This window comes from Rhamphochromis sp. 'chilingali', assembly GCF_963969265.1.
Source record: "Rhamphochromis sp. 'chilingali' genome assembly, chromosome: 8".
NCBI classification, from domain to species: Eukaryota; Metazoa; Chordata; class Actinopteri; order Cichliformes; family Cichlidae; genus Rhamphochromis; species Rhamphochromis sp. 'chilingali'.
In genome coordinates this window covers 20637806-20653119 of record NC_137935.1, presented here as the reverse complement: position 1 = coordinate 20653119, position 15314 = coordinate 20637806, and the positions used below count along the sequence as shown (strand labels likewise).

At 39.6% G+C, this 15314-nt stretch overlaps 1 protein-coding gene across 1 annotated transcript in view; it reads right to left on the bottom strand.

Moving 5' to 3' along the window:
* The window catches only part of LOC308401625 (solute carrier organic anion transporter family member 1C1-like), a 46927-nt gene extending 36681 nt beyond the window's left edge, over positions 1 to 10246 (bottom strand). Inside the window, exons 1-2 of the mRNA XM_080889907.1 lie at positions 9778 to 10246; positions 5874 to 6042 (exon numbers count right to left, since the gene is read on the bottom strand). Of these exons, the coding sequence (XP_080746033.1) occupies positions 5874 to 5969 (96 nt within the window). The 5' untranslated portion in view covers positions 5970 to 6042; positions 9778 to 10246. The remainder of the gene's footprint in view (positions 1 to 5873; positions 6043 to 9777) is intronic.
* Positions 10247 to 15314: the final 5068 nt, after the last annotated feature.

Genomic DNA, 15314 nt, shown 5'->3' with positions numbered 1-15314 from the left:
TGGCAAAAATGGTGAACGTCTTACTAAGCGGTCAGTGCTCGAACGGCCAGTTCAAAAACTAGTCTTATTGTTGGAAGGTGACTAGTCCATTCCTTGCATACTATGCTTCTGTTGTTTGGTCATTATTTGTATTATGAAATCATTGTGTTCTTTCTTCCTATGTTTATGGAGTTATGTTTTTGAACACTAATGATTTGGTGGGAGTGTAAATGACCCAGATTATTTGTTTATTTGATATTTTTCAAATAGTTAAATCCCTGAACGAATTATACCTTATAATATAGATTAGACTCTTATTTTGAAATTCGGAACGGGCAACTTCCGGGAAGGAAGATCGTACCGCAACTGCTTGCCGCAGAAAGGATTAATGAGAAGGTTATCGTTTTCCATCCATCTTAAAATTAGCATCTAGCTGGAAGGCGAACAGGTATGTTTGTGTGTTGTACTTGTTGTTTACATTTCGGACAATTTGTAAATGTATTACTTGATTGTTAATAAGTTTATGAGCGATCTAGCAGGCTGATGCTAGCACCTCCTGTGCCTTTTCTGTGAATTGATTAGCATAACAGAAACGTGGTTATATCAAGTGAATGTTTATTTGTTTTATGTTATGATTACAGCTCTTACGATGTGTCTATGGCAATTTGTGAATAAATGGGTTGGAATACCCCACCATGGTCCATCCGTAATGATCATTGAGTGCATCGTCTGAATAAAGTCCGGCTGGAATGCTACAGTCACTAAAACTGAACGGCAAGAGATTGGAAAATCTTTGCTTGAGTCTGATGAGTCTCCATTTCTACTGTGACATTCAATTGATAGGGTCATAATTTGGTGCAAACAACAAGAAAGAATGGATCCATTCTGCCTCGTATCAATAGCTGACACTGTAGTGATGGATTAATGGGGTTGGGGACATTTTCTTGACACACTTCTGGCCTGGTAGTGTCAACTAAGCATTGTTTAAATGCCACAGCCTACCTGACTATTGCTCCTGACCATTTCCATCCCTTCATGGCTCCAGTGTATCACAGTGCAGGATAGCGCACCCAGTCACAAGCTCAAATCATCTGGTTTCTTAAATGTGACAATGAGTGCTCTGTGCTCAAATGGCCTCCACAGTCACCAGATCACAGAGCACCTTTGGCATGTGGCAGAATCTGCATCATGGATGTGCAGCTGACAAACCAACTGTGTGATGTTATTATGTTAAAGTGGGCTAAAATCTCAGAGGAGAATCAAGGTTTTTAGTTTCTTGGTGAATCTATGCCACAAAGAATTAAAGCTGTTCTGAAGGCAAAAGCGGGTCCAATCAAGTACTAGCAATTTACACAATCAAGTGGCCAGTGAGTATAAATATGTAAATCTAAAATTACATCTGAAGAAATGTTTGTTGATATGTTTATTTATGCACCACAGTACTCTGATGACTCACGGAGACACACAGGGGACGCCTTAACAATCCTGGCATAACATCATAAGGTTAAGGGCTAATCCTAGTTATTTAATTGTGTTAATCAGTGCCGGTTTCTAATGCCCTTAATAAGCTAGCAGAGTTAAGAAACTGCAGCTAGACGTCAGTAATGCTAATAGAGAACAATTATGCTATGATGCCTTAATGTTTTTAAGTTAATATTGTATAATCAACTTTGTCATGATTTAATGAGGACTAGAAGAGTCCTTTGCATGCCACAGATGCCGCAGAGAATTGAAACGGGACAAACAAAATGCAAATATCTGTCACAAGAGTACTACCTAAAGTTGCTTGTGCACATAAAGAAAGTACGTTCTTGAAGTTGTTTAGCAGAAAGTCCCACTTTACCAAATGAAAGTTTGGAACTTGCTGCCACATCTTAGTTCCTGTATGGACTTTTTGTCTGTTTAGAGGCCTAAATCAATCATGTGTGAAAAGACTTGTAATTGACTTTGTGATTGCTAGATGATTTAAATCCTGCAAACAGAGCTCGCAGACTCACTCTGAAAGCACCTAAATTATAATTTGATGAAGGGCTATTATGGATTTATTGCTTAGAGACAACACATTCATTTAATATCCTATATGTCCTTTTCTTGTGTACTTTGCTATTACTTGATGTTTTATAACAAATCTGATTTGAGGTCACAGATTGGCCTTTTTGACCATTTAGTAGTCGCTTTATTGGAAACAGTTGTTGTAAAACTACATTAACAAATTAGACAGATGGAAGTAACTCTGAGTATATTTAACATGATATGTTAAGATAATAATGAGTTTAAGACTGTGACTAATAATATGTCTTATGTCAGCACCTATCCTTAGAAGCAGGATAGACTGAGGGACCCCATCAATGTGAGGTGAGATCATGCCGGCCAGTGCTAGCTGTAGAACATTAACACCAGTAGGTCATGACATGACATTTAATGGTGGGGATGAAGCAAGCATGCATACACATTTTTTTCTCACCAAGCGAAGGCTCCTTGCCACCAATCAGCAGTGACACTTAGAGGGAATTAAGCCTCTGTGTCACACATGACTGTTTCTCATCTAAGTCGCATTTAAATCAGTTGGAGTCAGTGCACTGTGTCTATGTTAGTTCAAGCTCACACCAAATATCACTTTTATTGAGACACAAGTTGACTTTACTGCAGTCATAAAGTTCTTCATTTATGTTCAGTAACAGCAAAAATCAAAGTGTTTGTATTTTGGTGAGTGGCAAAATCTCCTGGAGATGTATTTATAAAAAGTAGTCTCTATGCACCTCTGCATTTTTCCAGGTAACTCATGGGTTTACCCATTCTCTTTAATGTGGTACCAGCGTAGAGCTCATTGAAGTTGAGCCAGATGTCTGATGCATGTCAACTCTTAGCATAATTCATATTTTTTTGAATTATTTGGTACAGTTATTCAGCATGCTTTTCAGAATTAAAGTAGGATTGTAAAAGAAATGTTCTTAAATGAAATTGATCAGCAAGTTAAACTGCATTGTTACACAACCAGTAAATTATGTAATGTGTGAAAACACCCAATGACACAACATCTCTCTAAAAGAAGTAGCCAAAGACCCGTAATACACCTCATTCTGTTACAGATAATACTGACAATGAAGGTAATTGCTTGTATAATAAAAAGTACAATAGGCACTCAAAAGACCTAGTCATCAGGAACTGATTATTCCTTCGTGAGTAAGACATCCTAACAATTTAACAAAAGTATAAACGTGGTAACGGACTACTTTTCTTTCTGAATAACATCCTGCTTGCTTTGGGATTTTTCAACAATGGCAAGCATTGTGACCTCCAAACCAGTGTTCCACCAAGTGGCAAATAAGCAGTGGCCTCGACATGATTAGAAATCACTAAAAAGACATTCACATTAAGTCTGTGTGAAAGTTGAAGCAAAAGCTTCCTCGTGACCTGTGACCTGCTTTTGTTCTTGGCTCATTTGATATCATCCACCTAATACGCTTAAACTAACAAAGGCGTCTGACACACACACAGAAAGAGGTTTTAGGATTTTTTTGTTCTAATCTAACAGTGAGATCCAAAAGAATAAAATAATTAACTATACACGATTAGAAAGTAAGAATGATTTAGAAGTAACAAAAAACTGAGGCGTTATGACACCAAAGTTTGAGACTCCGGTGGATTTAACAAAAAGCAGAGAATAACACTGAGCACCTGATCGGAGTTGAAACGGGCTGTGCCATGTCCCACCCTGCCGGTCAGGGAACCAAACAATTCTGAGAAGAAGTAAGTCTGTCCTGCCACTGCAGTCTGTATTATGATAAGCTGCTTGAACACCATTGTCTCACATCACTTTCAAGTGGGGAAAAAGAAACAACGCTGTCTGATCTAATTTAAGGTTTTATAACTTTCATGTTGTTGGCAGAGACATGCTTTGAGCAAATTGGAAGTTTTTCTTATGTTATATAAACGCTTAAGTCAGGAGAAGGGAAAGACTGAGATGGAAAGCCTGAGGTGGTCATTATGCGACAATATGAGATTTGCATCTTGCTCTGTGCTATTTTTGTTAATTTCACCTCAACAAAATTTGAATAACCATTATTACATTTTTACTGTAGCAACAACAAGACACGGGAGGGAGATTACTGTAAAAAAAAAAATCATTTAAAAAATCACTACCCTGAGAATGCTTGATTTGAGCGTCTTTATTCTTGGATGACTTTTACTGCTCAACAACAACAAAAAATCAGGAGTGTTTAGTGTTTGTAGACAATATTGTTAAGATGAATAATTGCTATTAGGTGGCTGATTTTACATGTTTTGTGAGGAAAAGAAAGAAGAAAGCACTGCAAAGATTGGAAAATTGTTTTGTGGTTACAAGGTGTTGTTCTGTGCTTTGAGATGATGAAACTCCTCAACAAGTGAAATCCAAGAGACGAAAAGTTTCAAACTAATACAGACAGAGATTATGGCCATGAACAGATCAACGGTGAAACTGCAGGGACAGCATATTCAGTAGAAGACAGAGATGATTCATTCATTCCCTCTGACAATTGGTTGTGCTCTTTTATTAAGAAAGAAAGGTCAAAATTTATTAAATACAGTATTCGTCATGCACACATGGAGTACGGTGTATAAGTCTTGAGCCCCAGTTCCTTTTCTTACATTTTGCTTCCAAGGACCCAGAGTTTTAGTATTCTTAAAGCTCTTGAGCATTAATCCTCCAGGCTTCCTGAAGGTCTTTCAAAGTTTTTCTTTGGACATTGTTGCTTTGTTTTACTCATTTTCAGTCCAGTCCTTGTACCTGACCATTTTCAGAGGAATGTTTTTTCTCTTTTGTTCATTAAGCCACTTAACACTGACCCGTGAATCATTCAAGTATAAAAAAGGAACCTAATGCAAAACATGAACCCGTGTTGTGTTTCTATTACATAGCTTAGCAAAGAGCTAATTTTGAATCTAGTAGAAGGCAATGGCAAAAACACATAATTTGTTCTTCTTTCGTTAGCTGAAGGTATACAAAGCTAAGTTTTGCTTTTTTTTTTTTGCATTAACAAGGTGATTCCCAAAGGGCAGTTAGCTGAAAATGTATTCATGTGTCTGCCTGGTGCGCAGTGTGTCATTAAGAAAACTGGACAAGTGGCAGGCCTAAAACTCAAAGACTTGACACAGAACCTGAAAAGTTTCATTGAAGTTTCATCAGAAATGCTGAGATGAGGTTACACAAGAACAGGAACCAGGTTTTCTGGAGTAATAAATCCAAATTTGAAACTTTTGGTTCAAATTATTGTCAGAATACGCAGATGAGATCAGGGGAGAGAAAGGCTAGCTATAAAACACGGTGGAAGCTCTGTCATGGTTGCAACTGCATTTCAGTCAGTAGTGCTGGGGATCTTGTCAAAATTATGAACGCATAAAAGTACCATCAGATTTGGATCCACCATAAAATAACATCTGGAAAGTGTCTGATTTACCAAGGCTTTGTTTTTAAGCATGCCAAGGACCCCAAACACACTGCCAGTGCAATAAAAGCACACCTGGAGAGAAAAGCACTCAGTGGAACACTATCAGTCATGGATTGGTCTCCCAAGAACCCAGACCTTAATATTATTGAATCAGTGTGTGATCATCTCGACAGAGAATGGAATAAAAGGCAGGCAACATCCAAAGAAGACCTTTGAATGGCCTTTTGTCTCATATACTCTGTTTCCATATTTAAAAAATGAAAGGGTACGTGCTGTACTGCACATCATTCTTGCAGGAAGAGGCTTGCTGGATTATTGGACTGCTCTAATTTAGTTATTTAGTTATTTCTGGTCTCCACACACAGACATGTCTGAAAGCGTACACAGAGAGAGCATGTGACTCCACAGCAGACACACTTACACACTCACTACATCTACAAAGAGGACATGGCAGTTTGTGTGTACCCTCAGACTGGTGCAGGGAGAGGTGCGAGGCTGTCTGGCTGCACAATCACTGCCTCCGTTCTCCTGTGTGTGTCCTTCCTCAGTTCTCTCCTCCATCCTCCACAAATGTATTTCTTCTTAGCAGAGGTCTCCCACGTATTGCAATTTCTTGGCACTGAGGCATGCAACCCTGCAAATGGATAATTCAAGCATGTGACCCACTTCTCATCCTCAGCACACAAAAAAACAGAAACATGTCTTTGGCGGCTGGCAGAGAGGAAACTAACTCATAATCCTAGAAACATAACAAAACATTAAAGACAAACAGGTTTCTGAATTTTGTTTTAGTAAGCTTAAAACTGAAATACCAAATAAAAGGTGATGACTTCTGGATTCTCAGAAGAAAAAAATACAGTTAGCTATATTAAACCACAATATGTTTTTATCTTTAAACGAAACATTCAAACATATCAAACTACACACCCTGCTGTATTATATGGGTAGTAACAGACCACAAGACAGAATACAATGAAGCATAAACTCAGCTATGAGGCATGTTAAGACTGTAATCTTATGTCTAAGAACTTCAGTGCACTGAAATGATATCATATCAGAGGTAATTTGATTTCCTAGAAGATAAACAGTTGCTTCTGGGGGCCAAAAATGCATTCTGTCGGTGTGGGAAGGTTTTCTATAAACTTGGAGAAAATGCGTCTGAAATAAGCTGAAAGAACAATGATAACTAATGATAGATGATGATAACCGCCACGTGCCCGCCACTAAACTGCTGATCTAGGTTTACTCCGGCTTGCCTCTACTGTCAGTAACCTGCCCATCAAGTGGCCACACTGTGGCCTGAGGAAAGTAAGTATTTGCCTTAATTTATCCACTGAGACTTTAAAGTACTTATACTAGATGATAGATGATATTAGAGCTTGACCAATGTTGGATTTATAAAACTGATGCTGATATTTGGTTTAAAAAATCCAATATTCTCTGTATTTACTCACTTACGTGTTGCCTAACTGCATTCGCATCTGCTGAAGGTATGTATTTAAACAGGGAAATTGCAGAGTTCTGTAGAGGGCACACTATGCTGTGTCAACACAAGTAACACGGTTGAAGGGCGTTTGCCTCGTCCATTCTTCACTTTAAAAATTTAATTTCTAAACACCAATACAAATAGCCAATACTGGTGAATAAAGTGGTCAGGCTCTAACTGTTATTTATTAAAGTAGTTAGTTGTTATTTTGTATTTAATGCCACATAATCCAAAAGTTCAGAACTTAAAAGAAAAAAATAAAACGTCCCTGAGATCTCCTTTTAGATACATCAGAGCAGAGTCAACATGCTGCTGTTGAATACTTCACAGTACAATCCACACACTTAACCTCATCATTTTTAGCAAGCATAGTAAAATACACACAGTACATGTACCGTTATCGCCAGTCTTGTTAGGGATTTTCCATAACAAACCTATCCAGGCACTGCTGGAGCGCCAGGTCATTGCGTGTAGTGTCGCGCAGAATAGAACTACACTGATATGAGCATCATCTGTGTGAGTAAAACCAAAAAACAGAATCGGTTTCCCATAATATACTCATGCTTGTGCTAACCATTCGGGTGTTTTATAGCTCTATGCAAAGATTTTTATGTCCCAGTTTTTACAATAAATCTAAAGACAGAGCCCTCTTTGTCTAAATCTGTTTTTTTTCTTTTTATTTGTCTCATTTGTCTCACTGGCTGACGACAAATCAACACTTTGTGAAAACAGCTGATTCACTGTAAAAGCCCCACAGTGGTGGTGTTTTTTTCTTAATAAGTCTATAACTTTTGACGGCAGCATTTTATAATGTTGTTCATTCTTGTACATTTTTATATGAAGCTGTGAGTGTAAATCAGGAATGAAAGGTGTTTTTAGATTCTGGTGAATCAAAAAAGAGTTTTTTAAAAAGCTGTCGTCTGCAGGCAATGCCTTGCATGGCAAACTAGAATACTATGGTTGTTCTTCGTGAGTATACTGAAAACAAAAAGGCAATTCTAAAGGTGGAGAAATAAAATAACGGATGCTGTGTTTATCCTTTCCTTTTAAATCTCTTTCACTGGTCCCTCTCTGACCCTTTTCTCTGCCCGTGTATGAATTCTTTATCTCTAGCTCCTCGCATTTGTCTTGCTTATTTCACGTTTTGCCTTCTCCTCCCTCCTCAGTCCATTTCAGCAGTCATGTGAAACAGTGAATGTAATTGCTCCAGGGAAGCGAGCTGACGATCGCTTTGCAGAAAATAACACAAACTCATTGCTCTTAGCATTTATGTCAGTGACACTGCTGTTATTACTATTACATGTAACACATTTACATTTCTCTCTGATTGGCTCTTTTATTTAGAACAGACTAAAATGAGCTGGCTTATTGCAACAGGTCTGACCTACTTTCAAGGAATTTGACCAACAGTAGATGACTGAGTTCATAAAACAGCGTCCCAAAAAAGATATACGTTAGTCAGCTGTAAGTACTCAGCTAAATAGCATTTAATCTGGCTTTATTGTGCCATATTTCATTAAATTACCTAAACAGAATCACTGCTGAAGGAGGATGACTTCAGCTTCTGAATCTCTGGGTTAATAGGCTGGCTTGTAAGTCAGCATTGAAAGAAATGTTCAAATCACATACAAATATAATTCTGATACAAACAAACTGAGCTTCTAGTGAGCTTCCACTATCCACTAGACCACTGAGAGGACTTTTGCACTTCGCATACCTGTATCATTCCCGAATATACACCTGTCTACACAAACGTTTCTTTCTTTTTAAATAAAACAATATACCATGTACCATATACACCCGACACAAGCTGTGACTGACTGAATGTGCTGCCCTCTCGCTCATCAAGCCTCATTCTTTATCTGTTCCTTATTAGCATGATAGACATATGTGTCCTCATCTTGTATTCTGCATGCAAAATCTCAGCGCAGAGCAGAAATCTAAACAGAAACGAACGACTCCTTCCAGTAATCAAAGGTGCAGCTTGAAGGCAGGCAACATCGTGGGAAATTAACAATAACAAATCTGATCATGCCTTTATGATGTCCATGTCACCAGCTGGATGAGAATTGCAGTAAAGTGCATAGATGAATCACCACACTTACGGCATTTTGCTGCCTATGTAAAAATAACACTTTGTACAGGTTAAACCGTGTACAGCTTAAGATTTCAGGTAATGAAAATATTAAATGTCTGGATTATTTGGATTTAGATGTTGTGTTGGTGTTAGGAAAAGTTTGGAAATGATGGTTAAATTTGGATTATATCTCCATCATATTTGCTATAGTTTGAACACAAATTAAAGCACCCACCAGTTACCCTGCACATCTGTTTCAACAATATCCTTATAACTGCTTAGGCAGTAAATCAGGAGGATCTACTCAAATTGAAAGCTTCTAGTACCTACAGGAGGGCTTAATGTCCCCAAGCGCTATTCCTGCAATTTACGAACGTCCTTTTTGAGACATTAGTTAAGGTGGCATTTTAAAGCATTTCATAACGCAAGCAGGTCAAACTTCATCAAAGGAACATCTTTTAGTGCATGAAAAACCTCTGGCAAGTTAAAACTCAGGATCCTGCTGTAAGGCTCCTTTGTCAGGATGCCATGCAGGTACTGCAGGTGCTTTGTGAGACACACACACACACACACACATACACAATTCCCTGCACGTCTTATAGGTCACTACTGTTAACTAGTCCCGATCACTACAGGTTACATAAACTTCAATTTCTTTGATGAAACTCTAGGTTGATGTGTTTTAAAATGAATTGCTGGCATTTAGCGTGAGAATTTAATCGAATGCAGACATGTTAAAAGTCTGACTTGACTTAGCCCACAACAGCCTACAAAACAACAGCAACTGTTAAAAAACCCCAACTCACCTCAGTGTCCTGTGGAGCAGTGGTCGAGTTCCGACCGCGAGCTGCAGCCTGCAAAGTGAACAGCCTATCGGAAGCACTGGTAGACTCCCTTCAACCTGCTCCTGTCAAACTTCTCATGTGGACTGGTGATGAGCAGAAGCGCCGATTCTTACGGTGAATGCGCCGACACGAAGCCCACCTTCAGAGTTCATTTCCACCCACGGCAACTCTCGGGCACAGTGTTCCAAGTTACACAGGCGTTTTAGTCCCGTGACACAAGTCTTCACTGCGTGATGTGGGCTGTGTGTTAGTGAGATGCAGGGCGTAAGATGCGCTCAGAGAGGTCGCCCTACAACGGGTTTCCCCCCTTCCTCTTTTTCTTCGTCTTCGACTGACTGCAGACAGAGAGGCGTTGGTACGATGAGTCTACTCGGTGTCTTTCATAATATACTGCTCTCTCTCCTTCGCTTTCTCCTTTCTTTCATTCTGTCTCCTTTCCCCCTCTCTCCTCAGACAGTCTGCCCCCTCCTCCCTAATTTCTGCACAGTTCGGCGGAGCTTTATTGGAATCATGTAACCTACAGTGTCGTGCGTTTGTCAACAAGCTGTGAGCTGGTCATTCACCGGGTTCGTGTGAGAACATCACGCTTCTTCAATTTAAATATATGTTTTTCAAAGAATATTTGTCCTGAGCTTTGATTTGGTTTACAAAATTTGATAGTTGAGCCTCCGCTGTGTACATCCCCGCTCTTGGTCTCTGTGTAAGCCTTTTATAATGAACTGTATGTTTGTGTGCGCTCCTTTCATTAAAGTGACAGTATGTTTTTGCCGATTTGATCCTGTTTCTCTGCAGCTGTGCACAAAGAACAAATGTACCCATTGTCACGCCAGTGCAGATTCATAAAAGTCCCGTTTGGTTCTTCTCAACTGCTGAAATCTCGACTCTGTTCAAATTTAGAACAGGCTAGTGAAAGGAGATATATATATATATATATATATATATATATATATATATATATATATATATATATATATATATATATATATATATATATATATATATATATATGAAGAAGCTACTGTTAAGCAAATTCTAATCAACCCAATACATCCACCTAGACACAAATATGAAATGCTGTCATCAAACTTTACTTTTTTCTTCTATTAGCAGAATAGTGTCCACATCATGTTGAGCCCAACAACGTGCCACTGCTGTCCCTGTGTGAAGTGTTTAGATCTTTATGCATGACAGCAGCATACACCTTAACCCCCTCGTCCTGGAGGACAGCTCAGTTTTACGTGGGTAAGTAGGAACAGGAGGTGACGGGTAGCAGATTTCCGTAGTGTTCGTGTAGCACCTGTCCTGCCAAGTTGTATCTGATTGCACTGGCGGTCACAACTGTCAGATGGTGCACATTACAAAAAGCATACAGACATGCTGGAGTGTCCTTGAATTTTCTCATTCAGTGTCTCATTCAATCTCTGTCTTCAGAACCTGCAGCTGTCTCATTAAAGTAGGTTAATGTACTGCAGACGAGGGCTCAACCTGTTGCATTAATACAATTGACTTGCAGGGTTTTGTGTGGCATCCTCATTCTCATTTAATCACTGATGCATAAAAATGAAGCCCTCACAGGTTAAAGAGTCACACTTGTATATTTTGATTGTTTAACACGACTTCTAAAAATGTTGGGATGCTGTGTAAAATGTAAATAACAACAGAATACAGAGATTTGCAGATTTCATAAACTCAACATATTATTTGTTTAAAGTGAGAAATGTTATGATTTTAACAAAAATACTTTGAATTTGATGACAGTAGCACATCCCATAAAAGCTGGGACAGGGTTACTGAGTACTAACAACGGTCCATAAACGTTTGGGAACTGAGGAGACCAGTTGGTTGAATTTTTGTGAGAGGATTGTTGTCCCAGTCTTCTCTACTTAATATTCCCGGATCTACTTTTTGGTGTTTTTCATTTCATGATGCAGGAAATGTTTTCAGTTGGGGAAAGGTCTCGACTGCAGGCAGATCAGCTCACATTCTTGATATAAGAGCAGTATCAACTTATGAAGTTTAAACATTTGCATTAAAATTAACTGATTAAAAAAGTTGCTGTTATCTAATGTACAGTAAGTAATCTATGGGCTTTACATATGCAGACACATGTTGCTAAGTTAGCTACGTAGAGCCTAAGAAATGTGTAATCAGCAGGTAACAAAAGTGTAGGAGTGTAAGTGTGTGCATGAGAGATGGAAATGGCTGTGACTGAAGTTAATTGCTTCAATTTCTGAGCAACACAGAAAAAAAGCATCCCTAAGCATGACTCAGAAACCACTGCAGTTTTGCTGCAGATTGTTATGAAGCATAATAAGAAATATCTGTAATCACTGAACTGCTTTCCTTCCTGGGTGTTAGGCTGCTTTTCTGTGCTGTTCCCTCTAGATCCGGGGGCGGGTCCTGTCCTAAATCTACATGAGTTTGCAATTTTAGCTGATCAGCTGATCAGGAATTTTATTCTAAAATGATACTGCTTCATTTTTTTGAGAAAACAGCCCCCAGTTGGCCTAAAGGGGTCTAAAGTACTTTGTGAAATAGTCAGAGATTTTCTTTTACACATCAGGTCATACACCCAAAACATGCTTAAATATCAGCAATCCCATTTTAACCACATAAAAATTGGGCTAATAGTGCAGAGATTTTAAAATCAAAAAATATATATACGTACCCATTATGTGGAATGAAACTTTTCAGAATCATAACAATTATATTTTTGGATCACATTTTTTAAGTTTGATTTTTTTGATGCAATTTATTGTATATATATTTTTGTATGTATATATTTGTATATATTTAATGCTTTTTTATTTATTCCTATCTTGATCTATGACAATGCAATTTATCCTTCACAATCCAACTTTCAAATGAATGTTAATGTAGAATGTACAATAAAAATCATTCCTTCTGGTTCTGTCCATGCTCTCATTTAATGGTGCTGTGATTGTAAGATAATACTCTAGTCCAGTGAGCACTGGCGCTACCTCATGCCCTCCTTCTGAAGATGCTATTCATAACCTGATTATTTCTGGTAATATTATGCCTCTCTTTCCTTTCAGGCCGTTTCTGATTACTTTAAAATGGAAGTTGTCCTTAGAAGGGTGCTCAATCCTTAATAATTCTGGCCAGTCTTAAAATTGTTCTTTCCAAGGTCCTAGACAAGCTATAGCAGAACAGTTGAAATAAAAGGTAAAAGAGAAATTTCAGTTGGGTATAAGGTTTGGGTCGGTTAATCGTTGGGCTTGCAAAGCATCTTGTTGGGAGATTTTTTATTCCTGTTTGCTTGTCGGCAGCCTTTGACATCACTGATCACAGTGACTAAAGTCAAAATCTTAAACTGTGGGCATTTACGATTTGTTTTAGTTTTTCTATCTTCAATGCTTCAATCAATCTGTTTGGACATTTTGAGTTATAAATCAACACAAACACATCTACAAAATGGATCTGGAGTTGCATTCTTAGGCATTTTCTTTTTATCCAGTGCTTAACAGATGTCTAAAATTAAGAGTGTTGGAAATGATCAAAATCATGTTTTATGTGTCTGTAATAATCCACCAATATGCACAAGCCTCTTAATCAAATTAATATTTTTACTGTTGAAACATAATACTTTTAAATACTTTTAAATTTTAAATACACTTAGTCATTGAGGGTTAGCAGGAGGGACTATGCGCTTACCTGCTGCTCCTTGGCAGGTAGCTCCATGCCCTCCTGGGTTTTAATTGCACCTTAGAACACATATGCATCAACACTACAATGAGCGGGTGGAGGGAGGTTTGGAGTCTTCTCCCACCCCCATTCTCTGCGGCCTGCTGGAGCGGGAGGGCTAGTAGGAGGAGTTGGCCGTCCGACTGCGGTCTGGGGTGTGGGGCCTCCCTGCTGCTGCGGAGTCGGGGTGGTCTGCCTCTCCCCACCGCAGGGAAAAGGGTAACACCACCTGGGTCTGGGTGCAATTCCCCCCTCCAGGGGCAAGGGTACCTAGACCCGGTTTGTAGAGTACGCTTGGGGAGTGTGATTGTGTGTACAGCGTCTCTTTATGTCTGTCTCCACGTTGGTTGAGTGTGGAGTGAGTGCATATGAGAGCATGAGGGTGGGAATGGATGTTTGTGTCTGTGTGTGCCTGTATGTCTGTGTCTATATGTCAGGTTGGGTATCAGACGCCACCTCTCTGGGGACACCTCAGGCCCTCCAAGGTTTGGAGGCCTATCTCCACCCACCACCACTTCCCCTGCCGGTGGCGGACTCCCTCAGGTGTCGGTGTGTTGGTGGTTCTTTGTGTCTGGGGGTGGGCGTCCGGGTACACACCGGCTCACTCCTTGGCGGCCGCTTGTCGGGGCCTGGGGCCTGGGGCTCGCTCGGGCCCCTTTGGAGGTGGGGTGCCCCCGGCCTCTCGGCCTAGGGCTCGGTCACTCAGGCGCAGCTGGGGGCCGGCGGAGCTCACGGGCGCGTCACTGCAACTCCCCCTGACTTCTGCTCCGCGGCTGCTGGGCGAGCCCTCATCTGGGACTCTCCTCAGCTCTTACTGGGACAGTGGCGCGGCTGCCCCTCTGTTGGTCTTCCATGGTTTCTTGTGTTCTGGGGGCCTCTGGATGTCTGGAGTTTTGATCTCCTCCATACCCGCTTCACACCCTGGAGGACGGGGCTGTGGCCCCCCCACACTCCCTAGCAGATCATTACATGGAGAAACCTTTGGAATGCAAGCATGCTGATCCACACAGGTATGCACACATGGGTATTCACAGACGTGGACTAAAGCTTTCTTGGCTGCTGCCTCAAAGCACACTGTGCGCTGTCTATCTTGCGTGCTGCACAATATCGTTTATTACTTAGTAAATACTGATATCTATGACTAGCTAGTTTATTGTGATGGTGCTTTGTTTTCTCTATTATTATGTTGCTCTTTGTTGTTTGCTGTCTCCTCTGTTTGTTTTTTTTGTTTGTTTGTTTTTTTTTCTCCATACAGGTGACCCAGGAGTTCTTTTTTTTCTCTCTCTTCCCCCCCCTTCTCACCGTCTCTTCTCCCCTTTGGTTTTCTTTCTTTCTCTCCCCCTCTCTCTCTCATTCATTCCCCCTGTCCTATTTATTTAAAAAAAAAAAAAAAAAAAAAAAAAAAAATGACAAAGGATGAACTGAAGCTCTGCCATCACGTAATGTCGCATACTGCTGTTTCTGATGTCATTTAGAAAAAAAAAAAAAGAAAAAAAAAAAAAAGAAACATAATACTTTTTGTTATAACAGATAAGGCAAAACTTAAGCTCTTTATTTAAAGAACTTTATGTTTTGATATTTTGTCTAAAGGACTTTTAAGAACTTAAGGGCTCATTTAAAAAAATTAAAAAATGGCATCACTAGTAAGATTAAGGCCAGTTTCACGTGTTGTGTCCAGTAGGGTCCCCACGTTACTTAATTGTGCAAAGAAGAAAATATAATAACAGGTGTGCTAAACATTTTGCACACCTGTTAAGCTCAAAATTCAAGCTTTGTCCAAAATTTTCTTTTAT